Below are 27,495 nucleotides of genomic sequence, written 5' to 3'. Positions count from 1 at the left end.
CAATAGCTGCAGTAAACAGAGGGGACTACAAAGTGGCCCTCGCAGTTTGGCGCGGAGTGAGACGTCCGCGTTGAGACAGGATCTTCGCGCGGGTGCTGACGTGCGTCGGTCCGTCACGTGACCTGAGGAATGTTAACAATGCAGCGAGTGTCCAACTTTGTGCTGCATTTCTGATCCCGAGCGGAGAAAATGGAGGCTTATTTCATCACGTCCAGCCCGCCGCTTCGCCTCCTCTGAGCCTCGACGCGCACCCGGACTGTCCGGAGCGGACTTCTGGAGGGACGGACCCCCCCACCCCCCACACCCCCTCCGAGCTCCGCTTATTCTCGCTACTTCTCTCACATGGTAAGTTGAGCGTTACTTTTGTGGGGAGGGGAGTGGTGCCGCGACGGCTTGTCGCTGAGAACGGAGGCTCCAAAATGAAGCTGAACTGAAGTTAAAGTGTTTTTTCTCTCTGCCCGCTGTCGTCTGGGCTTTACTGGACTACCCCCATTTTCCCCCTGCAGAGGAATGTGTGGCTGCTCTCGGCCCCCCTCCTCCCCCTCAGCCTGGGATACAGTCAGGAATCAGCCCCCCCTCTCCCCCCCCTGCCTGGGATTCAGTCAGGAAGCCTCTCGGCTCTCAAACTGGACTCTAAAAACTTCTGTAAAGTCGTTTTGACTGCAAACTGCTTGGATCCTACTTTATAACAGCCTCTCAACATTTGGTGCAAACTTAAAGGAAGAATAATAATGATAATAAAAAACAGAAATGAAGCTGCTTCCAGACTTGCTCCCCTGCTGCTAAACTCAAGTAGCTGCAGATTTCTGCAGGGTGACCCCGTTTCGTTAAGGTTTGAAGCTCCCAAAGCTTCATCTGTGTGCATGAAGAGAAAGACTTGTGTAGTAGTGATTAGCTTGGCGCTGGTTCAACCATGTGCTTCATTCAGGTGATCCTGCACTGTCCTCACACTCACTACCCAGCCCTGGTCCTGGTTGGCTCAGCTGGTCTGGTTAAAGGGTGTGTGCCTCTCCAGGTGGAGGTCTGACCAGGCCGTCTGCAGTGGGACGCATTCATCAGACATCCTGAGTCTGATCTGATGTCTGGGGGGTTGAAACCCCTCTCATCTGACCTTTAAGTGGCCGAGGTGCAGCAGGATGTGACAGGACCTGGTTTAAACGGCAGAAGACGCTGTGCAGGAGAGACAGGGACCACTGTCCAGACCACTGTCCAGACCACTGCTCCAGCATGCTTGCAGTGGGACAGATGTGTCAGAAAGCCAGGATGAATGAATGCATATAAACAGATGCTGCCAGATGTTGGACGCCTCCTCTTGAGCTGCATTGAGACGTCTGGTGACACATGGGACAGGAGACCTTTATTGATCATGAGGGACAGAAACCATTTGATGCATTTGAACTCTTTGTGATTTTAAACTGACCCTCTGCTACTGGGTCATTTTAATGAGTTATTTATTGTAACGCAGACGGTTTGCAGAACATGACTGATGAATACAGCAGAGTTTGAGGAACTTTTTATCATTAAAACAGAGTGTTGGTGTTTAGTGGCCGTTAAAGGAACTGCAGTTCAGTCACTCCAGCTTGATGTTGGATTGCAGTGGTTGTTTACCTGAACACCTCGTCAGATTATCCAGTCGTTTTCCCTGCCGGTCGCTTTTAAAATCTGGTTTCATTCCAGATGTTTCAGGACCCTGTGTTTTCACAGCCCGTAGCTCCGCTGTGTTTTGGTAACTGTCGGTGTTGACTGTGTTGTGTAAGTTCTGGTTTCAGAAACGATTCTTTCTGAGTGTTTCCTCCGAGGCGAGCGCTCCAGCCCCTTTAAAGCCTGTCTCCAGACAGAAGACTCACATAGAAGTTTTTTTGGTTTATTTTGGTCAGCGCGGCGCGGCCCGTCCCATGATTCACTGGCGGTATGTTACTTGTAGTTACTTGTGGAAAGGAATGCTCATCGCTTGGACACGGCGCCCCGAGCATCGCTGGAATGGAGGCAGGAGATCTCAGAGATGGGGCAACATTTGTGTGGCTTTGCTCCCTTGGCCCAACATTACCCCGCTGCCAGCGGCACAAAAGCCATGTTTTCATCCACACAAACTTTTAATTGTGCCAATAAAGGGAACTGTGTCCTGGTCGGAGACGGCCCAGAGGGGTGGGGGCTGCCAGGGGAGGGGGGCTGTTGTTCCGCGCTCTCTTGTGTGCTGCTCTTTTCCCCCCTGCAGCTAATTCCATGTCAAATTGACAGATTTTGGGAAATCTTTATGGCCGACTGTTTTAGATTTGCCTTAAGCATTCTAAAAAACCGTCTCTGTGTAGATAAAGCAAAGAGAGAGGTTTGACTCCTGTCTTCTTGGCTTGACTGAGCAGAATAAATGTAGCAGAAATATGTAAGATTCATTTGGATTGTTCTTCATTATGGGATGTTTTTGATAGAATGCCTAACGTCATATAATCAATAGTTTAGCTGTAAAGAAGGCCCTGTGATTTGAATGCTGAGTTTTTAGCCTCAGTGTCTGTCTAACATGAAGCTGGATTATGTTTATAAAATCAACTTAATAAAAGCATGTGTCTGGCTCTCCTAACCTGAGGTGAGGGACTTCTCTGAGGGGCTCCAGGGGTCACCGAGGGGCTCCAGGGGTCACCAAGGGGCTGCAGCGTCTGGAAATAACTGAGTTAGGACCAGTCAGGACTGCAGAGCGGAGCTGTTCATGTCTGCAGGAACCTGCTGCTTCCACAGGTTAATGAGTCTGACTGCTCTCCCGGTGAAGTCTGAAGTCTGAGGGTAACATGATGCGGAAACAGAAGCTGAAAGTGTTTTATTTCAAACTATGGCTATTAACAGTCCACAAGCCAAAACATTTTATCTTTATCTCAGCTCCTGACATGACATCAGTGTTTACATGGGACTTTTTCCTCCCGTTTAGTCCTAATAAAGCCGCATTCTGCTCTAAACTGACCATGTAAACACCTGAAAACTTTGTTCTGAATTAAGTTTAAATCCAAATAGACCGTCCAGTTTATTCTCCTTCGGGAATGGGATTATATGTAATTTTAGTGTGACTTTATTCCTGTCGTTCTGCTTGTCCGTCACCATGACTCGGTATTCCAAGATGGCGGCCGGCGGTTCGACTCGCACGGAGACCGTTTATTCAACGGGAGCTTCAGGAGAAATGGATATAATGAAAAGAGCAGAAAAATGAGGACATTTTAAAGCTGCAGCATCAAAGTTCATCCAGAACAAAAGAGAGAAAAATGGCCGCAGACTGCGTCAATGGCTCCGTCACTGACCCGTCCAATCAGAACGCTTCACTGCCTCCAGAGTTAAAGAGGAGTCAATCCTTCATGTTCCCATGAAAACACCAAGCTCAGGAATAGAATTCAGGATTACTTCATTCAGAATAAACCAATTCTGAGTTAAAAACACCCTGTAACACACTCTGTCGGTGATCTGCCTTCTTCTGGTATGAAGACCTGAATGTGTGGAGCCATCTTTATGCCAAACAGATATCAGCAAGACCAAACTTTGATGAAGGAAGCAGTTTAACTGGAAATATAAACTGTAATTTTATAATTTTAACATGACGATTGATCCAAAATAGATGTATGTTATTGGAAGTATCTTTATCGTGGTGTCAGTTCACACCTGAATTGCAGCTTTTGTTCAGGGTGACCTGACAAACAGTTGGAAATGATAAGCAACTGAGTCATCAAAAGATGTAATCAAACCCAAATGCTTGGTTTTTCTGCAGGTTTTGTTCTTGATGCTCCAGATCATGCTTCATAAGTCTTAATAATTTATTCATAAGAGAATAAGCAGTCTGTCAGCTGATCAGGAAGAGGTTTCTCTCTCTGAACGATAAGCCTGATTCACCCTGGTGAGATCTCTCTTCCAGAAGGTTCAGATCAGATGCAGTGTGTTCGTCCTGCCAGACGCCACACTCACTCCTGACAAGTGGAAGTATTTTCATTTTCACTTCCCATCATGTCTTATAATTCCAGTAACTGTGAGCCATCCAGAGCGATATGCTCTGGATCAGATCCAGCTTCCTGGAGAACACATGTCCGACCTGCCACTGGTGTTTTATCCCGTCTGTCTTCAGATGCATGAGTTAAAACTCTGGCAAACATGGAGAAGTCCTGTCTCACCTGGGAAGAGTTACAGAGGAAGCAGCTTATCAGATTCGGCCTGCCGGAGCTGCAGCCGTCTCCCGCTTCACTCCGGTGATCACCCCGATGGAGGAGAATCGATCAGAACTCTCCAGGAGATGCATCATCTTTTAAAACATCAGTTATTCATCTGGATGCTCGGTATTTTTTATCATGCCTTTGATTTTTTTTTAACATTATAGTTTATAACCCGGGGTAATGTGGGTTATTAACTTTCGTCTTTCCCAGAAAAAAACAAACAAAAAAACCAATACCCTCCTATCATTTGGGTATGAAGTATCGATAACTGCTCGTATTGGTGCTGAGTATCGGCTAATAAATTAACGCTACCACTCGCCCTTTAAAATTGTCGCGAGTGCATCATAAATCTGGATTTAAACTGGTGCCGTCAATCAACTAAACCCTTTTAAAAGTAATTAATCACAACTCTGACCTCAATTAATCACATCATTTGTGAACTTGTAATCATCAACACACAATATCACCAATTTAATATCGGTTAAAACTGGCACTACTTTAACGACATGAAGTATGACGTGAGTGAAGCAGAAGCGTGGAGCTCAGAGGCTGGGGCGTGTTGGAGGACGTCAGGTGTTTTTTCACCTGTCTCCCAGACTAGTTTCGGTAACCAGATCCATTAAACGTTAATCACTGAACAGCCTGCTTGTAAAGCCGGAGGAGCGTCTCAGACCGCAGCCGTGTCCCAGCCTGCCGCACCAGGGGTTCCAGAGCCAGCGCTGAACCCGATCGGGATTCCACCTGCAGCCAGACTCAAGTCTGCAAACACACAGCTCACTGCAGGCCGCTCAGCTGGGAGGAACAAAGGGGCCTGTCAGCTTCAGGCTGTCCTGTCAAGTGCCGGCTTGTAAAGAGGAACTTTAAGTGGATCCTGAAAGACGGAGGTAAACACTGAGGTGAAGCTGCAGCGGAGCGAGATGGACACTGGAATGAACCGTCTGCTGCCATGGTGCCCATAAGCAGAGCTTCAGGAAATCTAATTCCAGGTCCTGTGAAGCAGCCGTCACGTGACTCTGTATGTTTACATGTCTAGAGACTCGTTTGATTGATGTTTTCAGCAGCCAGTCACTGATGATCATTAGGGCTCCTCGGTCTATAAAGAGGACGTGTTTCTTCACTCAGCATGTCTGTTGGACGCAGGATTCGTTTCAGAGTGAGTCCTGCGGTGCTTTGACTCCATCCTTCCACAGACACAAAAAACTGAGGTTGAAATGTCCACTCTGAGAGTCGCTGACATAAACACTGCGGTGTCTGATTCCCGACCAGCCAGGACTGCTGGCTTCACTCGCTGTCCTCCTGTCCTCTCATCCCTCCGAGGAAAAACCCTTCAGACACTCGGCGTGTCCCGGAGTCGTCCCGACAGTCTCCGTCTCATGCTGGTCCCCACCTGGAGCTCCTGACAGCAGCGTCCCATCAGCCCCGGGGGGGGGGCATTCGCTTTGACCCCCTGCTCCAGGGTTTATCAGTGACCACTGACCAGAAGTATGCAGTGACATGGCTGACTTGTGCAGTGGGGGGGGGGTCAGGTGGTGTTTTATGACCCCAAGCAGTCTTGACTAAAGCATGAGGTATGCACCGAGCTGTAGAGCCCCCCCCCCCCCCCCGGCTGGTCCTCACTGCCGTCCTCAGATGCAGCATTATTGGAATTCCTGTCCTGAACCGTGTGCTGCAGCAGAAAGTCTGAGGATTGCTGTTTTTTTGTTTTATTTTGTTTCGTGACCTTTTGTCGAGACGTTAGCGGTCGGCTTTAAAGAGCAGCATTCCTCGGCTGTCCGGTATGTGCAGCGATGGCAGGAAGCTGAAGCGCCGTGCCTGACCGCCGCCGTCCTCACGCTCTCCCTCCTCCCTCCCTCCGCAGGCGCAGATTGGCATCGTCATGGTTTGGCTCCGCCGTGCCCTCGTGACCCGCCGCATTTCCTGGAATAAGCTGGAACCCGAGCCCTGAAACGCCGCGCCATGGCACGCCTGTAGTATCCCACCTCACCGTCCTCCAGCCCGCCGGCGTCCGCGGGCGTCACACACACACACAGTGAGACACACAGCAGGAGGAGGATCCCCAACCCGTGCCGCCGCCGCCGCCGCTGCTGCTGCCGGCTCTTTATCAGTTTAGGCCCGACAGCTTGAAAGGAATCATTTGAAGAGTGAAACAAAGTGAGCGGCAGCTTGTGCGTGTGTGCGTGTGCGTGTGTGTGTTTCCCTTTAGAGTAGGTCAGTGGCCTTGGCACTCGGGCCATGAGGCCCAAGACTTTCCCCGCCGCCCCATATGTGGGCAACACCCGGCAGCGGCTCCAGGAGATCAAAGAGGGCCTGAAGCAGCCGGCCAAGCTGGTGAGCCAGGCGCTGCACGGCGGCGGCTCCCGCGGCGAGGGCAGCCGGCCGGCCGACTGCAAGGGCGGCAAGGACGCGGCCGGCCGCCAGCAGCAGCTCCGGCCGCCGCAGAAGTTCAACAACTACCAGAGCGCGCTGCGGGAGATCCGCAAGTCCCTCATGCCCTTCGCCAACGAGTCGGGCCCGTCCTCCGGCTCGGCGCACCCGGCGGGCGCCGGCGAGGTGAACCGGCAGATGCTGCAGGAGCTGGTGAACGCCGGCTGCGACCAGGTGAGTCTCAGGCTGGGTGGGACGGGAGGTTCCGGTTTCTCAAGACAGAGAAACAAAGATCCATCTGAATGTAGTCTTTCTCTGAAGAATCGCTAGGACGACGCAGAGTGAACTGAACCAAAGCTTTTTGATGTTTCCTGGTCGGTGACCTTCATAAAAGTGAGAACCGTCTGGTGTGTGAGTGTTTCAGGCTCTAATCCTCACGTCTCAGAGTGTGTGTCGAGTCGTGGTGCAGTGGGGATGAAGTTCGGAGGAAGGCTGCTGCTCGCTTTAAGAAGTGGAGTCCATGGAGATGAGAGGCTGTAGAAGCTGTGAGAGGCTGGCTGGTGAACGGATGGAACAGTGCCTCCTGTTTGACCCAGCCCTCTTTATTCTTCTGGAATTGAATTCAGAAAGACATTTTTTAGGTTGTTCTATTTTTGGTCTAGAATTAAACCAAAAACACTCATGTTAAGACAAGTAAACCGACACTTTTATTAATTTTTGAAAAGAAGAAATCAAAGCGAGGTGGTGAGGACCAGTGGAAAGGTCTGCTCTGCAGCCGGGCTGCCTCCTTCAGTCAGGAATGCTCGGAGGAAGCAGTGCTTCAACATGCAACACAATACAAGCCTCCTCTGCCAAGTGTGTGTTGCTCTGGTTGCATAACGTTGGGCCGTGTGTGTTGAAGCGTCAGGTGGACTCCCCGCTGCCCGGCCTGGGGAATGTGGGTTCGCCATCGAGCGTGTGCGAAGTAGTAGGATGTGGGGCGTCTGGTTCGAGGACGGCGTGTGAACCACGCTCCGCTCAGAACCCTGCACGGAGAACGCCGTGAGGCCCGCTGTGGCCTGATACCAGCGTGACCTTTGACCCGGGCATCGTTTCTGTCTGAGCGGAGCGTGGAGAGCGACACACACCTGCTGTTTATCCACAGAGCTGATGGTTCACACTCGGGGGGAAAAATAAAGCTCACGGAGGACACAGCGGTGCCAGCTGAGGGAATACACCGTATTTCCACCTTTTCTCTTTATTTTGAGTTTAACTTTAAAACGTGAGGCTCATGCCGGGACTGGAGCAGCCGCTTCCATTGTGGGCTGTTCTCTGAATGGACCCGAGCCGAGCTGGCCCCGTCAATACAAACAGGAAGTGAGCATTCAATGGCAGCAGGGTGGAACAGTTCCTTCTCCTGCAGCCCGGTTGCCGCCAAACACGCCGCCGGGCCGCCTCCTCCCCCTGAACTGGACGTCACGGTCTTTGTCCAGAACTGATCGCACATTCCACAGATTTCTCTCCAGAAAGTCACTGGCACCATCTTTAAATCTCTCTCCGGGGTCAGGAACCGCGCTCTTCCACCAAAACAAAGCTGCGATGTGAGAACGGGCCGGCGCGGTGGGGTAGTGGTTAGCTCTGGTTTCAGCCTCATGTCGGCCATATTGTCTCTGCTCCTCCAGTCGGCCTCAGCTCTTCTTCTTCTTCTCTTCAGACTCCGTCTTATCAGCCAGCCTTCATCCTCCTCCTCCTCTTCATCTCCCCCATCTTCTCCAGCTGCAAATTACAGAGCAATGTGGCTTGTTACATAATCATTTTTTTAAAAGAGGAAATGTTTTGTGGGGGCTGGGGGGGGGGGGGGGGGGGGGGGGGTGGAATGACAGGCATGGAGATGAGAGGGAACCAGAGGAAGTGGGGGAAGCGGCGATTTTCCCTCCGTCTCTCCTCGTATGTGGAGGAATCTGCCGCTCGCTCGGCGTATTGAAGCCTTGACATGTGAGCACACACACACACACACACACACAGTGGCGTTTATGTAACGGCGGGGCCGACAGGACCCCGGCTACAGGTGGTGTGTGTGTTTGTGTTCATGTTGAGGCCGCGGAAAAAGTAATATGTAAAGAAAACTTGGCTGTGCTTTGAGAGTGTTTTCCAGTTTGTTTTGTTTCATTTTTTGCCACAAATGTGTAGAAAGCGAAGGAAGGACCGTTCTGTCCCATCTGACCAGCAGGGGGCGCTTCAGGAACCGCAGCAAAAGAAACGATACAACCATGACCACAGTGTAGCTCAGGGAAGATGGAGAGGTGTGTGTGTGTGTGTGTCTCTGTGTGTGTATCATGACGAGGGCGCAAAGTGTGGCCTGGACATTTTCAACTGGGGGACAGAGGGAGAGGGAGAGAGAGAGCGAGAGAGAGAGAGAGAGAGAGAGAGACAGGGACAGAGACTCTCCAGATTGCAAATAGCTTGAATTCCTGCTTCCTGGGTTGAGGAATGTGAGCGAGGAACATCTGTCGCCATGACAGCCGGGGTCACCAGTCCCACACACACACACACAGACACACACACACACACACACACACCCACACACAGTTATAAATGTACACCACTGCGTGCTCCTGGCCTTCTTCAGGTTTTCCTCACACAGTGAAGCGTCTTGAGTCTTTCTGGCTGTCAGAAACATGCAGGACCGACCTGTTTGTGGTGAGACGACTGTTCAGACTCTTGAGGGGAAATTCAGGACGTCCAGATGCCTTTTTGGTCACATTTATAGGAATTTATACCATTGTTGTACCAGAAACTACTTTTGTCAAAGAAAAATGTGATTATTGAGAAGGAAACATAACTGTTGTTATTAGCTATTGTGAGTTTGTGACAGTGACAGACTTGGTGTTGTGCTTTATCTGACGTGCCAGTGGTTTTAATATTCTGTTAAACTGTGACACCTCTGCGCTAAACCCTTACTGCCTGCACTGGGTCTAACTGCCAGGATGTAGACGTGTCCAGAATACAGGCTAATGCAGTTTGACATCAGAACAAGCCGAACAGCCGGCTGTCCCTGAAAAGAAGCAGCAGAAGGAAAACGGGTAGTTTCAGTTGAAGAAGGCTGAACAGAACTTGCTTAAAAACACTTTTTCTTTTGTTTTTTTGTTTTTTTTTTAACAAGATGTTCAGTTTTGTATTGCTACACAGGATTTGAACAAGTGTTCTGCTGGAACACTGAAGGAGAACTCTGAGGTTCATGGACAAGCGGCCATGTTCAAGGTCGACACTTCAAATCCACGTTTATGGACTGGGAGAGAAAACTGTTACACACACAGGTGAAACATGCAAACTCAATACAGAAATGCCATGGAAGAGTGGAGTCAACCGCTGCCAATATCGGTTTCTTATGGTGTTCAGACTTTGTTCCAGCTTTACACGTTGTCGTTGTCAGTGAAGGTTTAGAGACTCGGTAGTTCAGGGCGATTCCGGGAAGCTAGAGAGACTTGGAGGAGTTTGAAAGAACGGAGGAGAGACGGCAGAAAGTCTCAGCAAAGGAGCACAAAATGTGACATTACAGGGCGGCTCTGGCAGCCTGCGCTCTCTGTTGGCTACACAGGAATGCAACACACACACACACACACACACACACACACACACACACACACACACACACACACACACACAGGAAGCGCAGTATAAACTGTGTGTGTGTGTGTTGGGCTCAGGGAAATAAAGTTATGTATGTTCTTTGCAATGGGAGGGGACTGAAAAGGCAGGCATGTGCACGTTACACACACACGCACGCACACACACACACACACACAGAGGAGCTTGCTGGCACGGACCCTGCGCACGCGGCGGCGTGCAGGAGGCGGAGAGTGTGTGGCCCTGGCATTTCCTGCCTTTCAGAGCCCGCTGTGCCCACAGTCGCTGCAGTCCAGCTCTTAAAGGCTCCGTGTTTGATTTACTGTCCTCCTGACAAATAAAGGCTGCCAGTTGGTCTGAGGAACCGCAGAACGCCGCGCCGCACAACGACCCGGCGGGGAGAGAACCTCTTTTCTCAGCTGTTCCTCCATTTCCTCGCGCTCCTAAAGACAAAGCCTTTTCTACGCCTCCTGTTCGGTGAAACGCTTTGTGAGACAGTTTGATGCTCTTGTTCAGGCGCTGTAAGTGATGAAGGTGAAAGGTCATTAGAAAAGCTCAGCCTGCACAGATATGATTATAATAAATACACATAATAATGACATTACATCCAGAATTTAAAGGAATCGTGCATACTTATTATATACTATAATAATTATACTAATTTCTGTCCAGATTCGATGTTTCCAAGTATTGTAGAGAGTAATGAGGTCAGTGAGGCTGAAGGTGATCTGACCTTTAAGATGGAGCTTTGTGTTAGCAGAGGAGTTTCCCATTCATACCCAACAGTCCCTGTGGTCACATGACCAAAGGATGGGTTTTAGATTTGAAGGATTGAGTTCGAACACACTAGCTGAAAGGCGTTTGAACTAGTTGGAACACATTTTTCAATCCTTTAGTCTCTACGCATAATTTGTTTCATAGTTTTAAGCCAGAATTAGTGACACAGAAACTTTTTGGAGTTGTAGGGAATGTTTGAGTTTTAAACTGTAGCTCTCTGAGATCAGACATTTTCTCTGCTACAGGACAGTTTCCGAATATTACCAGGTATTAAGTTATTCTTTACTTTTTTGATTATTTGAATTGTTTCAAACTCAACAACGTCCATAAATTTTAAAAGTTCTGATCTTGAGAAAAGTGGATTTGTATGAAGTCAACACTGTAAACAATTCTTCTTGCTCTTTTCAGGGAACTAGCATCAGTGTTTCCCCGCACTTCATACAGTAAGCGAGCTATGGTAGGATCAGTGAATTATATAGAGAGCTTTCTGGTCTAGGTAGTACTGAGCTTTGGCCAGAACTGAGAGGTTTCTGGATGTTTTGTTTTGTTTTGGATTACTTGGCTTCCAGAAAATGTTGTCATCAATCAAAACTCCTTAAAATGGTTTTGATTTACCCTTTCAGTCACTACACTCTCTATCTGTAGATTTAGCTCATTATTTTACGTTTTCCTAAACTCCAAATTTTTGTTTTGCTTAGATTTAATGATGTTATTTTTTATCAAACTATCATTTAATTTTTTTTTTCAACTCTGAGGAGATTAATTCCAAAAATTGCTGAACATCCTCACCAGTTCCTAAAATAACTGTCATGGGCAAATAAAGAAAATTTCACCATTTCAGAAACTTTCCAGATGTCGTTGGTGTACATAATAAACAGTTTGGGTCCCAACGCCGAGCCCTGAGGGACTCCACACACAAATTCATCAGATTAAATGCCGACCAGTGAAATTTGCTCCGTATCAACCTTCAGCCTGATCATATCAGCAGCGTTCAGAGGTTTAGAGATCAGTGCATGCCTCAGTCATGCCTCATGTGTTTGTCTTTCAGTTTCAGTGAGATTCTAATGAAAAATGAAGCTCCATTCCTCAGGCTGTTTCGGTTCTTGCTGTCCGAGCAGCTTGGATTCTCCACAATGGGCCTTTTGAACGCTGGCCCTTGTTGCGATGGGTGGCCAGCAGGGGCGCCGCCTCCGTCGGACCGGCCCGCCGAGCTCTGAAATGTCTGTGCAGTGAGGTCATATGCCATTGGAGGGGATTTCCTCATGGAGGTGTGGGTCGCTCGTCGCTCCGCGGAGGCAGAGGCAGACTTTCTGCTGCTGTTTGTTTACATGTTTACTGGTGTCAAACAGACGTTGGGTTCGGGAAGAGAGGGCCGCTGCTGCATTGTCTTCATCGGGCGTACGACAAACACACTGTTAGCTGGTTAGATGGTGAGGGGCGTAGCACCGCGTCGTCTGCTGCTCCACATGCAGATTAGTTTATTTATTTAGTGCCAGAATAACCTTTAATTTTAAAGTATTAATGTTTCTTTTACTGTGGTGAAGAGTATGCATCAGGGAAGTGTCTGTTTTCACTAAACCAAATAATTATTACAGAAAATAACTACAATCTCAACATGAAATCCATTTTAGTTAAACTTTCTGGTGGAAAATAACAGTGACTGTCTAAAAAAACCAGACTTCTCCTATAGCTATTGTCATATGCATGTTTTTCCAAACTCATCTTGATGCTAGCTGGCTAGCTTCCTTCACGTCTCAGCGTTCCGTTGTGTCCGCTACTCTTAAAAGGTTTGTTGAAAAAAAATCAATGCTTTCTTCTAAATTTTTGCCATTTGCTCGGTGGTTGTGGTCGGCCGGGTTGGAGCCTCTTGCGAGCCAGTATTGACCCACGGGCCTTATTTTTGACACCCCTCCTTTATTGAGATACTGGATTCCTTCCAGCAGAACTCTCCACCAGGCACTGGCTCGACGGCCGTGGTCCTCGGTCAGTCAGTCTGCAGACTGATCACCTGATGATGCGCTGATGCAGCTTTTCATGCTCCGTGGGAGCGCTGTTATTCCAGATAATGCTGGCGTTTCCATTAATTCACCGAGACTTGAAGCTCAGGATGTCCGACTAGAACTCTTCCCATGAACCTAAAGTATGATCGGTATTGTTAGATAAACGGATGCAAACCGAAGAGGAATGCTCTGCCTGTTTGTGCTGCTCCGGTCCCGTCACAGATCACCTGATGAATAGAAAAGGCCGAAGTGGTTCACCAGCATTTTTCACATGAGTGACCTAAATACCTCCTGGCTTTTATAGTGACCCTCCTGCTGTCTTCTGGCTGAGAGTGCAAGAAGTCACAGAAAAACACAACCGCACGGTCAGCGAAGTCGAAGTTTACCGTTTGTGTCAAATGAGATGAATTTACCACATTGTGCTGCCGAGCTGCGACCGTTCTGGTCAAGGCTGAGATGTGCTCAAGCATCACCTTTTTCTCACAATAGTTAAAATGATTTCACTGCGTCAAGTCGGCGCTCACAGCTGGCCTTCCATCCCTCTACATTCTGGTGTTTTTGAGCTGACTGAGAGGAAATCACTGGTATGTGACCCTTGAGTGGAGAGGATGCAGGTGCTTGATCTCCAGCTGGACCCGTGTGTTTTTTTTCCCTTCTTTTTATAAATGTGCGTATTTATATCAGCTGCTTTACTTCTGAACATTCCTGTTTCCGTGTGTGTGTGTGTGTGTGTGTGTGTGTTTGTTTGTGTTTGATTGATTGCAGATGTAATCGGTGTCGGTAATCGCTCTGTGTCTGTCTCAGGTGCTAAATCTCGTCCCTCTGTTTGCTCGGCTGCCTTGCAGGAAATGGCGGTGCGTGCGCTGAAGCAAACCGGCAGCCGGAACATCGAAGCGGCCTTGGAGTACATCAGTAAGATGAGTTACCTTGACCCTCGCAACGAACTCATCGTCCGCGTCATTAAACAGACCTCACCAGGTACGGCTGCCATTTCAGCATACGAGCATGCGTCTGTGGTTTTTAGCCGGTGATTGATGGAACCTCTTCTTCGCTGCCTCTGGTCACAGGAAAAGCCGGCATGCCGCCCGCGATGGACCACCGGCCAGCACTGGAGGCGTCGGGCGAGGCCGGCGCCATGCCTCCGTACCATCAGATGGGAGCGCCCATGTATGAGGGGGCGGCGGGGTACGGGCCAGAGGGAGAGATGCCCCGCCCCTACATGACGGCCCCCCCTGTCATGAACTACATGATGCCCCCATCGGGTGCCGCGCAGGGCCCCGCGATGGGAAACCCCATGGGCCGGCCTCCGAGCATGGGCACATACCCGGCAGTGATGGCCGCCCAGACCAACCCAGGGAGCACCATGTACCCCCCCGGGGCCCAGCAGAAGGGCTACCCGGGCGGCATGGAGCAGCACGGCCCCATGATGGGCTACAGCGTCCCCGGCCAGCCTCTGCAGCTCCAGCCGCAGCCTCCAGGGGGCCCCGTTCCGGGTCCGCACTACGACTACGGCCACGCCCGGCCGCACATGATGGAGCCGGCGGGCTACGGAGTGAAGAGGACCCCCTCTTTTCAGAACAAGATGCCAGCGCCGCCCATGGCGCCCCCAGACAACTACGTCAACATGCAGGGGAAGAACGGGCCGGGCGGAGCGGGCGGAGGGTACCCCGCTAACTTATACCTCCCTCCTCATTCCCACCCCAGACAGGCCAGCCCCACCTCGCACCAGGTCCACATGATGTCCCGCTCCCCCGGCGGGGTGGCGGCCATGGGTCCCGACTTCTCAGACCTTCCCCAGGGCTTGATGACTCCCTCCAGGGCCAGCCTCAACCTGGACCTGTACGAGCACCACTGGGCAGGGCCTCCGGGCCCCGAAGGAGCCCCTCCGGCAAGGCAGCCCCAGCCCCAGGGCCCCTTCCGAGGGGAGGTGCGCGTCCCCAGCAGGACGAACTCCTTCAACAGTCGCTCTGCGGGTCCCAGCGGCGTTCGGCCCCAGATGACCACACCTCCTGCGGCTGGGAAGCAAGACCCCTCCCTGGGTCCCCCGAACACCATCACGGCCGTGACCTCTCCGCCCATCCAGCAGCCAGTCAAAAGTATCCGCGTGATGAGGCCAGAGCCCAAGACGGCGGTGGGGCCGTGCCACCCCGGGTGGATGACGGCTCAGTCCCCGGACGCCGCCGAGCAGCTGGCCTACATGTCAGAGGAGGCGTACTCTCTGGAGCCGGCTCAGGAGCCGCGCTGCCCGCCGCCGCCGTACCCCAAGAACCTGCTCGTGTCTGGGACCGCCGCGGAGCCGGGAGCCCTGGAGGGGGGCGGAGCTCAGGAGCTCAGCGGCCAGGCTGCCAGGAGCGCACACGGCGGCAGCGGAGGCAGCGGGAAGGGCGAGGACGGCCAGCAGGTGAAGGAGAAGACCAAGGCGGGGAAGGCAGAGAAGACGGTGAAAGACAAGAAGCAGATCCAGACGTCTCCCGTTCCCCTGAGGAAGAACGGCCGGGACGAGGAGAAGAGGGAGTCGCGCATCAAGACGTACTCGCCTTTCGCCTTCAAGTTCTACATGGAGCAGCACATCGAGAACGTCATGAAGACCTATCAGCAGAAGCTCAACCGCAGGCTTCAGCTGGAGCAAGAGATGTCCAAGGTAAGGCCAGCCAGTCCCGCTTCCTGCCAAACACCGGAGTCTATCAAAATAATGGCTTCTGCCTTCTGAAATTTGCATTCCTTCTGGCATGTATTGCATTTTAAAGATGTTTTTGGAGTCTATCTTCATTATGGGACGCCACGCTGTCATGAAGAGGACTGCTGTATTTTCAGGCAGTTTTATGACTTTCTAACTCCTGTCCAAAAAAAGAGAACACAACACAGGTGGAGCTCAGTCGCCGAGCGACCAATTCCACAAATAGCACTAATCAGCCTTTTAAAATCACTAGATGTTACATTTCAGCTTGAAGTTCATTTTTCTAACCGGTGACTGAAAGCAGACACCTGGTAAACCACTGGTGGAGTGTTTGGAGTGAAACAGCAGACGAGATGAGACGTGATGACGGGTGCAGAGTGTTGAGGTCCCAGAGGTTACCATCTGGAGAATTCCCCCTCAGGACTTCATGTCAGACAGCGAGATCTTTGTCTGGGAGTGAGGCGTCAGGCTGTTGACTCTGCTGCTTTCTAGAGCGCCGTGGCCTTCTGCCCGTTTGACCTCTGTCTTCAGCATGATTGAAAGGCTTTTATGAAGGAGAGCGAAACGCGCCAAACCTTGACTGAGACGGTTAAACCGAAGGTTGAGTTAAAGGAGGTAGTGACCGTGTCGCCCTCTCCCAGGCCGGCCTGTCGGAGGCGGAGCAGGAGCAGATGAGGAAGATGCTCAACCAGAAGGAGTCCAACTACAACAGGCTGCGCCGCGCCAAAATGGACAAGTCCATGTTCGTCAAGATCAAGACGCTGGGCATCGGCGCCTTCGGTGAAGTGTGCCTCACGCGCAAAGTCGACACTGGGGCGCTTTATGCCATGAAGACGCTGCGCAAGAAGGATGTCCTCAATCGCAACCAGGTCATTTCACACACTTCAGCTGTCATTGCAGTTTAGCCGGTCAGTTCGTGCTCAGAGGATGAGTTCTGACCCTTGACCCGGTTCTCTCCTGCAGGTGGCCCATGTGAAAGCAGAGCGAGACATCCTGGCAGAGGCAGACAACGAGTGGGTGGTGCGTCTCTACTACTCCTTCCAGGACCGGGACAGCCTGTACTTCGTCATGGACTACATCCCCGGGGGAGACATGATGAGCCTGCTCATCCGAATGGGCGTCTTCCCCGAGCCGCTGGCTCGCTTCTACGTGGCGGAGCTGACGCTGGCCATCGAGAGCGTCCACAAGATGGGCTTCATCCACCGCGACATCAAGCCGGACAACATCCTCATCGACCTGGACGGACACATCAAGCTGACGGACTTCGGCCTGTGCACGGGTTTCCGCTGGACGCACAACTCCAAATACTACCAGAAAGGTGAAACGCCGCCGTTCCGTGTCCTTTCTCCGTGTTATGTGGCAGAAATGTTGAGTTCGGCCTGAAAGGTTGGGACAGTTTACCTCTGGCTGGTCCTGGCAGGCTCACCGGCTCCTCAGAAGTGGTACCCTGTTCAGTTCCCGCTAACGTGTGGTGTCGCCTTCCAGGGAGCCACGTCAGACAGGACAGCATGGAGCCCAGTGACTTCTGGGACGACGTGTCCAACTGTCGCTGTGGCGACCGGCTGATGACCCTGGAGCAGCGCGCCAACCGGCAGCACCAGCGCTGCCTGGCTCACTCCCTGGTCGGGACGCCCAACTACATCGCACCCGAGGTTCTGCTGCGCAAAGGTGGCTGACGATATCCTGAGATCTGCTGCAGCCGCTGATATTTCCTTCTCTTTGACGACTGGATCAATAGATTTCCTATTTTAAATGATCGAATATTTGAATTTAAGAGCTGATTTTCCCAACAAATACAGTTTGTTTGGTATTTTCACATCATCGAAATGTGCACCAGTTAAGAAGAATCGCTGAAATTTGATCATTTCATGGCAGATCGACGGTCTGGAGGCGTGAGACAGACTGTATCTGTCGGTCTCTACCGTATTGAACTTTATTGATCTGTGGAAGTGAAGCAGTTGCTGATTATCAGGTGTGTGTTGTGTTCAGGCTACACTCAGCTGTGTGACTGGTGGAGTGTGGGAGTGATCCTGTTTGAGATGCTGGTTGGCCAGCCGCCCTTCCTGGCCGCCACGCCCACCGAGACTCAGATCAAGGTGAGTGAAGGAGGAGGCATAAACTTTCATGTTTAAGGTTGTGTCATTTCAAAATAAAGGTTGGTCTCACTGCTTTCTCAGTGGGGTTTGCGGTCAGCTGATGGTGTGTGTGTGTGTGTGTGTCGTCCCTGCAGGTCATTAACTGGGAGAGCACTCTGCAGGTGCCCGCCCAGGTCAAGCTGAGCCCGGAGTCCGTGGATATCATCGGCCGCCTGTGCTGCTCCGCCGAGGACCGCCTGGGCGCCAACGGCGCCGGCGAGATCAAGGCCCACCCCTTCTTCGCACAGGTGGACTTCTCCAGCAACCTGCGGCAGCAGCCGGCCCCCTACCGGCCCAAGATCGCCCACCCCATGGACACGTCCAACTTCGACCCGGTGGAGGAGGAGGGCGGCCCGGGGGCGTGGAGCGACAGCGGGGACAGCACGCGGGCGCTCGACGCCCTCTGCTCGCCGCACGGGAAGCACCCGGAGCACGCCTTCTACGAGTTCACCTTCCGCAGGTTCTTCGACGACAACGGCTGCCCCTTCCGCTACCCCAAACCCCCGGAGGCCGGCGAGGGGCTGCCGAGCATCGCCGGGGCCGCCGGCGGGGGCCCGGAGGAGGAGGACCCGGAGGAGGAGGAGGACGAGGATGAAGAGGAGGAGGAGGATGAGGAGGGAGAGCAGGGGGAGGGGTGTGAGCCGGTGTACGTCTAGAGCTCCCTGCTGACACTCAGCTCAGCTCACCCCGCTGCTCACCCTGCTCCGTCAGCCTCTGGGAGGACAGGTGTGTGTGTGTGTGTGTGTGCGCGCGTGTGCTGCGCAGGTGTGGCTCTGTACAGTGTGACAGTGGAGCTGCAGGAGCCGGATGGAGGAACATCGCCACCTTGTGGAAACTCGATGCATTGACAAAGACTGAAAATCCAAACCTTCACCAATGATCCGGGACCAAGAGAGCCGGACTGCTCCTCCTGCATGGATCACAGACAGAGCGTCACATTTCAGGGGTTCCTCTGGTTCCTCCGCTTGGTTCTCGTCCCATTCCTTCCAACCTGTGGTGTCACGGACGTCTGGAACACCACAGCCTGGCACACCTGGCTCAGCCCGGGCTGCTTCACACGGAACTGCTTTACTCCGTCTGATAAGCTACACACACACACGCCTGCACGTCCACACTCTCACACACAGCCACGGGGTGAAGAGGGCGCTAAGCGAGCAAGCAGGTCCGTCAGACGTCAGCTCAGAGAGGGACAGAGGAGCCGCTGCACGCTTAGGGTGAACATCCACACCTGCCTTCTGGCTCCAGGTGGATCAGCTCCAGGTCTGAGCATCGCGTTTGAAACGGCCAACTGCTTCTTTCTAGACTGAACCTCAGGAGTATTAATCAAGACCAAATTCACTGAAGCAGAAGTGTCACTTTAATCTGAGCACAGAGTGAGTTTCCTCTCCTGAATGATTCCTCTTGTTGACCAGGAAGCATCAGCGTGTCGGTGTGATCGCTGCCCAGCAGCAGGAGACCTGGTCCAGTCTGGACAGGGCAGAGGAACATGAGGAGGATCAGCACTGACCTGAATCCAGAGGCTCAGATGCTCCAACACACACACACACACACACACACACACACACACACACACGCACACACACACACTAAGGTGCACAGTTGTACAGCTAGTTTGCAAAGATGTGTTGTACCTGAACCCGTCTCCTGATCTGAATCAAAGCATGGAGTCCTTCCCGCAGCCAAACATGTGAGAGTATGACTATGTGCAATACAAATAAAATACATTATATATAGTTTTTTAAACACTTAATATCCTTTTGAAAGTTTAGTTCCAAAATGTACAAATATATTGGTTTATATATATTTTTTTCTTCTTCTCTCTACTCAGTTACAACATGCTGCTTATTATTGTGGTTATAATATTATTTACTTTATTATAATAACTGTAATAATTACATGAGTTTTTCTTTTTCTTTTTTTTTTCTTTTTGCTCAAAGAAGTGTTGACTTTAGTGTGTTTGGGTTTTGAAAGTACCGAGCTGTGTGCCTTTTCTAACTGAATGTTGGAGTGTGAGGAGGAGGAGGAGATGGAGATGATGGTGTGTGTTTGGCTGGTTAACCCCCCCCCACTGTGCAGCCAGGCTGGTCCTGAGTGCAGGAGGAGGGGGTCAGGGTTTTGGTGGGACAGAGGTGTTTGAGGATGAAGAGAGGTGAGGAAGGTCGGCTTCAGGAGACAGAAGGAAAAGCTTTCCCAGTCTGGCTGAATGTTCAGCTCCAGACCTGCTCTCATCCAGAACCTTGCAGCAACCTGACAATCAGCTGACAGCAGGATCTCCTGGTCCTTCAGTAACCGTTTGAGCAGTGTTCTCCACGGCCGATGAGGCTGTAACTCAACCTTTATCAGATTTATCACAGGAAGTTTGTTTTTGCTTGACAATTATCTTTTTTTTTTTTTTTTTTTTTTAATTAATTGTAAATGTGCCTTTTGTATCGAGCAGCACAATCCTAAAGACTTCCTCCTGTGTTTTCCCACTGGCCTCCGTCTTGGTGCGGGGAAGGTGACAGAGCGGCCCGCGTTTCCATGCAGGCGGTGACGGTTCCAGTCTGAGTCCAGTCAGACGGCGTTCCTCGCTCTTCCAGACGGTTCTCCGTTGCTCCGGGTCAGGTCAGGAAAGGGAAACGGGGTTGTTGCCACTGTTTTCACATTGCAACTCAGGTCTTGTTTAAAATTGTGGTTCCTGAGTGGAGAGGATCGGTCACGCGTTTCACACTGACGGCGTGGAAACCATGCGGAAGAAGGTTGCTTGTGTTTTAGTGGCGGTTTGAACCACTGCGTGGAAATCCAGCCCGTGCTTTGTGTTGAAGCCTCATCATTCAGATCAGTACCTGGGCGGCAAAACCATCCAGGAATTAATTAACCTGCACCGCTTCCAGCTGGATTCGTCCCGCAGCAGGGACTCCCGTGGTGAACGAGGAAGCCTCTGATGGATCAGGCTGTGGAACCGGGCCGTGTTGCTCTGTCACTTCTCTCTCCGGTCTTCCTGTCGAGACGTCGCAGCCTCTGTTTGACAGGACGGCGTCTTCAGTGGAGAAAACAAGCTTTATTGGGAGTGTGTGTGTGTGTGTGTGTGTGAGGCCTTCCCTCGGTGTGTTTTTGGTGTCGGTGAGGTTTGAGAGTGACGACTGACAATCTTTGACTGACTCTGATGTGATTTGTGTTCGTGACTGGCGTGCGTTTCCTTTTGCATTTTGTATTTTTACTCTGAGGAGTCTCCGCTCGTCTCTGGTGCTCCTTCATGTACAACTCTGTTACTCTTGAATTTATATTTATACAGATATTCATATTTTTTGTATCTTTTTACCCTTTTCCCCCCAAATTTCCTTTGTGCTAATGTTAAAGATCCATGTCTACGCAGTATTATCGATGGTGTAATTTGGACAGCTATCTCTTTTTTTTTACATTTATGTATGAACTGAAAAGAAAAACATGCTTTTACTGTCCTTGTGTGTAAAATGTATGTATAAATTAAATTAACCAACTTGAGTCTTTGGTACGTTTATGCTTGTAAAGAACATGACAAAATGAAGCTTTATTATCATTTTTAATTGTTTTAAACCGCAACACTGAATCTACCAGTAAGTTAAACGTATGCTTTTACGTAAAATTTAAACTAATTGGCACAGTTATTGAAATTACAACCCTTAATGTGGCTTTTTCTAAAAATATTTGATCTTCTGATTGAAAAAGGAACTTATTCAAAGGGAAAGCACACGTCTGCACACACTCACTCCCATATTCGCCAATAAACCACAACAGCATGTAAAGGCCCGGAAACTGGACTACGTGGTTGAAAAAGCCACACACCCACAGGGGGAACATGCAAACTGCACACAGAAAGGCCCACAAGCACAAGTAACACTCAGGACTTTGTGTCGTGAGGTGAAAGTGATGAAACTTACAGCTCAGTGAGGCCTGATAAAGAAGAAAGGCGTGTCGAGCACAGTTCAGTTCAGCAGGCCTGATTCTACCTGGAGAGGGCTGGACAGGGGAAATGGAGCCAAATTCACCTTGAAGGTTAAACTGTGAAGCTTTTCTCTTGATGTGGGTTCAGTGAGTATTTACGAGTCGGGGAGGGGAGCTGCTGACCTCAGGGGATATTAACAGATGGTGGAAGGAAAACTTCGAGGACCTCTTCGATCCCGTTGCCATGTCCTCTGTGGAGGAAGCAGAGTGAGGTCTCAGAGGTGGACTCGTCCATCACCCAAGCTGAAGTCACCGAGGTGGTCGGTCAGCTCCTCGGTGGCAAGGCACCGGGGCTGGACGAGATTCACCATGAGTACCTTCAGTCTCTGGATGTGCAGGAACTGTCTTGGTTGACACGCCTCTGCAACATCGCATGGTGGTTAGGGACAATACAAGAACAGGGTGGTGGTCCCCATGTTTAAAAAGGAGGACTGGAGGATGTGCTCCAACTGTAGGGGGGGTCACACTCCTCAGCCTCACTGGGAAAGTCTATTCCAGGTCCTGGAGAGGAGGATTGGACCGACTGGACCAGCTCTACAGCCTCCACAGGGTGCTCGGTGGTTTGTAGGAGTTCACCCAACCATTTCACATCTGTTTTGTGGATTTGGAGAAGGTTTTCGCCCACGTTCCCCATGGTATCTTGTGGGGGGGGGGGGGGGGGGGGGGGGGGGGGGTTCTTTGCAGCCGAGTGTGAAGCAAAGGGATGAGGATCAGCACCTCCAAACCCGAGGCCATGGTCCTCGACCAGAAGAAGGTGCCTTGGCCCCTCCAGGTCAGTGGAGAGACTCTGGCCCAAGCGGAGGAGTTTAAGCATCTTGGGGTTTTGTTCATGAGTGGAGGAAGGATGGAGGTCAGACTGACAGGCAGATCGGTGCAGCGTCTGCAGTGATGTGGTCGTTGTATCGGTCTGTTGTGGTGAAGAAGGAGCTGAGCTGAAAGAATCTCTTGCTTTACCGGTCAATCTTTCATAACAGCATCACTGCATCAAGATTTTTTTTTAAAAAACATTTTTTAAAATGCCTCTTTCAGAAGTTACACCTGCAGACTGTTTGAAGACTTGCCAAATATTTCAAGTTGAGAGTGTCTGCCTGGCAGGAGAGGAATTCTGCTCTTTGTTACTGATGGATGCAAGAAATCATTCTTATCATCTGAAAAATAATGGGAGAGAATCAAAAATGAAGAAAGTGTGCAGAGTGAGAGCTGGGGACTCACACTACGGTTAAAGTGATGTGAGGCTCATCCTTCCACTCTGTATTCACCTGTCATGAGGACTAAACACCTTCATTCAGTTCATTCTGTTATTAAAGCTCCCTGGATGTGAAGGGTTTTACTCACTCTGGATACACCAGGCCACATTGGTGCAGTGGTTAGCACCCTCTCCTCACAGTGAACGGTCATGGGTTCATGGGTCATGGCGGGCCTGTCTTTGTGGTGTTTCCATATTTGGGTTTCACTCAGGTAACCTGGTTTTCTCTGACAGTCCTAAAACAATTAAACAACTAAACTGGCCCTAGGTGTGTGTGTGTGTGTGTGTGTGTGTGTGTGTGTGTGTGTGTGTGTTAGCTGGAACTGACTCCAGCATGAAGATGAATGATGCTTCAGCCTTGAGGATAAGTGTCTACTCTTACAGACAAATTAATCAAATGATTATTGAGAGATAAAATAAAATGATGGATCCATGAAGGGATTTCCGTTCTTCAAAAGATCCATACTAGTGTGTGTGTGCGTGTGTGTGGTTTCTATTACATCTATCTAGTATTACATAAGCACGTGTGCGCGCGCGAGCCCGCCGGGTACCAGCAGCAGCGGCGGCGGCAGCGCTGCTCTCCTCTCCCACAATGCACCGCGGCCGGCGCGTCATAGGAGAGGGACCATGATGGCGGCGGTCGGTGCGCCAGAAGTGATCACACAGCTGGAAAGCGCTGCCAAAGTTTTAATGGTAGGAAATTCCCGCTCGTTCCGGGGCCGGGGGGCGTACGCCAACTTTGTCCGCGCGGGACTTCGGCGGGTGTTCGCGGGGTTCCGGGTTTTGTGGCGCCGGAGGAGAGACGGGCGGTGTGGGAGCGATGCGTGGCGCAGCGCCTCGCTTCTCATCACCGGGCTGAGCACAACAAACAAAAAGACCCGCAACCCAAGCCCGGCGTGTGAGCAGCGCCCCGGGTGTGTTCGGCCCTCCGCCCGCCGGGAGCCTCCTCCGGGCCTGGCTGCTCTCCGCTCCGCGGCTCAGCCTCACAGTTCAGCTGCACCAGCTCCAGCCTCATGTGTCTCATGTGTCTCTGCTCCAGTCTGACCCCCCCTCTGCCTGCCGGGCCGGGCCGGACCGGACCACCCTGCCGGGGTCCGTGGCAGTCCTCCAGCTGGCTCATCCAGGCAGGGTTTCAGTTCAGATCAGGTCCAGGTCAGGTGCTGGTCCCTCAGACTCCATGCCTCCAGCAGTCACTGCTTAGCCCCGTACTCTGCCTCACTGATAGTTTAACTTCCATTCTGGTTGGTCTGTGTGGAACAATTCTACAAATAATTTCCTTCTGGGATTAATAAAGTATTTCTACACTATTTAACATTCTCACAGTGACTGACAGAACTGTCACAGAGCAACACGAAGTGATCACAGTGGGAGACGAAACAGCTGGAGGGAAACTGAGAAAGCCACTAGAAGAGACCAGCAAGGAAATAAACTATTACATGTTGACAGAATGGGGCAGTAATTAACTCCAAGGGACACCAAAAGACTGGCACCAATCGGCTGGTCAGATATTATCTAAGAGATTGAAGTTCTCACAGAGTCTTTATAAAGAAACCACAGAGAGAGAAGCCGTTACAAAACAGCAGCATTCCCAATAAAACCGTTCAAATTTACCCCAAAGCAACACTGACTGAGTCACAAGATGAGATGCAGTGACAACAGGCAGAGGGACTAATGAGGGAAGATGAAATGAAGAATGATAATAGTACCATAGTGAAATGAAGAGATGACGAACGGCCAGAAGATGCCACTGAAAGAGACCAAGAAAGACAGAAAATATTACATAACGACAGAAATGGCTTCAAACAACTCAAAAAGACACTAAGAGGCACAAATCAGCTGGAAAGATGTTCATGTTACCTAAAATCCCCAGTAAGAGATTATAAAGCAGCGGCAAGGAGAGGAGCCATTGCAAAGCAACAGATAACAATTAGAAACATTCAGAATGGCTCCAAAGCAGCACGAAATGACTGAGAGTCACGGAATGAGATGCAGTGAGAACCGGAAGAGGGATAGTGAAAAGAGGATCACAGATGATGACACAGGATGAAGCACCTTCACACTCGGAGGCGCGAGTCCTCCCACTTTTTCCTGAAGTGGGAGGACCCGGTCTAATGTTGGGCCAGAGCTTTCCTGTGTGGAGTTTGCATGTTTTCCCTGTGTGTTGGACTTGTTGGGGTACGGCGTGGCTTCGAGGCTAACGCTCGTTAGCTCGGTAGCCAGCTTTCTGGGCAGCGTCACAGATTTCTCCGCTCAGGTCTCAGTGTCGTGTTGTGTCTGCTACTCTTAAGAAATGTTTTTAAAAGACTCAGTGTTGGTTTTTTTTATGCTTCCATGGTGGTTTGGTGGTCAGATTGGAGCCTCCTGTGGGACAGTTTTGGCCCGCGGGCCTTATGTTTGACAGCCCTGATATGAGGAATGTTTGTGGTCGGTGCTCCAGTCCGTGTCCAGACCCTCATACTGTGCCACAGGTTGGAATGATGCATTCTGATTGGTCCAGCGTGAAAGGAGTGGTGTTTTAAACTGAACATGAACGCATCCTCCTCCTGTGAAGCTCCAGGCTCAGCATGCGGGTCGGTCCGTCCTTCATATAGGTCTGGTTATGTAATGTCTCGTCATTTCTGACCCCGTGTCTGAATGGATGCAGATAACAAAAGAGCAGAGGGGGCTGCTTGAAGGGGGGTCTCTGGAACAGTCTGGTCCAAACAGGCCTATTGTCCCATAATCCCCCCCTATAGGAAGGGGCCGTATGTACAGAGGCCATGAGCGCTCGGCTTCACACACACTGCAGCGCTCCGAGTGTGTGTTTGAGTGAGGCTCAACGTTCTGCTTCAAATGTTTGGTTTTCTTTCTGAATCTGAACGTCTCAAACTGCAGTTGTTCAGACCGTCAGAGGAGAACCAGAGCAGGTTTCAGCTCCGGAGGACTGAAGCAAAGAGCAGGAAGCTTCCCGTTCGTTACTGTCAGTGTGACTTGAGGACGAAGCGAACAATACCAGGGTGCAGCGTGGAGCCCGTCACAAAGCAGCAGGTTTTATTTCAGTGAGACGCTGTAGCTGAGCGAGTGTCTCGCTTCTCACAACACAAACCATCCGCAGGTTTTCACCGCTTCGCCTGCTGAGTTAACAGCCGGCGCTAAATGGAGTTTATACTTTTGAAATATTTAAATGGAATCTTCTTTCTACAGAGGCTCAGTTCAGGGTTTCTGTTATGACTGATGATCAAATAGGAACAGTGTAGTATAACACCTCGACTTACAGCAGAACAACACCCTGACTAACTGTAATGTCTCACAGCAACTGAAGAGATGAACAGTGGTCTAAAGCACAAAGCAGTTTGTTTGTCATTTCGGTTGTTGTGTTTGTCTCATGTGAACAGAAAGGTTCAGTCAGATTTCCTGATTTCACCGTTTCAGTCGCGTTAGTGAACAGTAGCTGATGTCTGTTGCCGTGTTGGAACATTTCGTCTCTGCAGTCTTCTCACTTCCTGTTTAAATGAAGCGTGTTTTCATCCGTTTGTTTCATATCTCATTCTGGTCATCATGAGCTGTGTCATATGGTCATTTATAGACTTTAATGTCAGTACAGCAAATTAAGAAATCACATTATTGGAAATCAATCAAACAAGCAGTGAAGATACTGCAGATGTTTCAGGTTTAGCTTCATTTGTTTGACTCCTTGTTTCCCTGGAACCAAACTTCTACAATTCTGCAATTTCATTTAGCAGGTGCTTTTGTCCAAAGTGATGTACAACACAAGTCAGAATTAAGACATAAGGAAAAACCTTTAGTAAGTGCAAAAAGTGCTTCAGGTGCGATTGGTCAAAGGAGTTGCCATCAAGTTGCAGTAGTGGAGGTTTAGAGCCGTGCTGGGCTGGAAGCACCAGGTAGAGAGTAGACCTGGATCAGGGAGTCCAGGTAAATGTTTTGTAAACCCAGAGAAGAGTTTTGAATTTGATTCTGACTGCAACTGGAAGCCAAGGAAGGGAGATGAACAGGGGAGCGACATGAGCTCTGTAGGCTGGTTGAATACCAAACCTACTGCATTCTGGGTCATCTGTAGAGGTTTGACTGTACATGCAGGGAGACCCGCCAGAAGAGGGACATCACAAGAGCCTGGACCAGAAGCTGTGGGGCCTGTTGGGTCAGGAAGGATCTGGTCTTCCTGGTGTTGTAGAGGACATAATGACAAGATGGAGAACCTGAGGCCACATGAACCTTAAAGGTCAGCGGGTCATCCATCATGACACCCAGGTTTCTGGCTGAGTTTGTAGGCACAAGTAGGCTGGAGTGAAGTTGGACACTGATCTGAGGCTGGACAGATGCAGAAGCTGGAAAGACCATGAGTTCAGTCTGAGACAGATTTAAGTCCAGCACACACTACAGGATGATCGGGCCGAATTTTGCCGGATTTTCCCGATCTTCTCCTCCCGACCGAAGCCAACAAGGTCCAATTGTCGGGAGTATGATAATGAGTTCGGGTCCGATCTTCCTGTAGTGTGCGGTGTGTTCCGAGGGATTTTTTCCGGTTGGAGCCTCTTGGGAGGCGTCGGAA

At 50.6% G+C, this 27,495-nt stretch overlaps 2 protein-coding genes across 2 annotated transcripts in view; both read left to right on the top strand.

The window, feature by feature from the left end:
- The first annotated feature begins 143 nt into the window (after nucleotides 1–143).
- lats2 (large tumor suppressor kinase 2) lies at nucleotides 144–21,220 on the top strand. Its single transcript, XM_030112088.1, has 9 exons — nucleotides 144–345; nucleotides 6,037–6,776; nucleotides 13,771–13,903; nucleotides 13,993–15,566; nucleotides 16,244–16,471; nucleotides 16,566–16,920; nucleotides 17,088–17,270; nucleotides 17,592–17,698; nucleotides 17,833–21,220. Exons 2-9 carry the CDS (start codon nucleotides 6,411–6,413, stop codon nucleotides 18,391–18,393), a joined length of 3,507 nt encoding a protein of 1,168 aa, XP_029967948.1. The 5' UTR covers nucleotides 144–345; nucleotides 6,037–6,410; the 3' UTR covers nucleotides 18,394–21,220.
- Nucleotides 21,221–23,566: 2,346 nt separating this feature from the next.
- xpo4 (exportin 4) overlaps nucleotides 23,567–27,495 on the top strand; it is a 41,752-nt gene continuing 37,823 nt past the window's right edge. Inside the window, 1 exon segment of the mRNA XM_030112458.1 lies at nucleotides 23,567–23,639. Coding sequence (XP_029968318.1) covers nucleotides 23,574–23,639 — 66 coding nt within the window. The 5' untranslated portion in view covers nucleotides 23,567–23,573.

The sequence above is a fragment of the Salarias fasciatus genome, chromosome 16 (assembly GCF_902148845.1).
Source record: "Salarias fasciatus chromosome 16, fSalaFa1.1, whole genome shotgun sequence".
NCBI lineage: Eukaryota > Metazoa > Chordata > Actinopteri > Blenniiformes > Blenniidae > Salarias > Salarias fasciatus.
The sequence above is the reverse complement of the archived record's forward strand: the minus strand, read 5'-3'. Positions and strand labels throughout refer to the sequence as shown.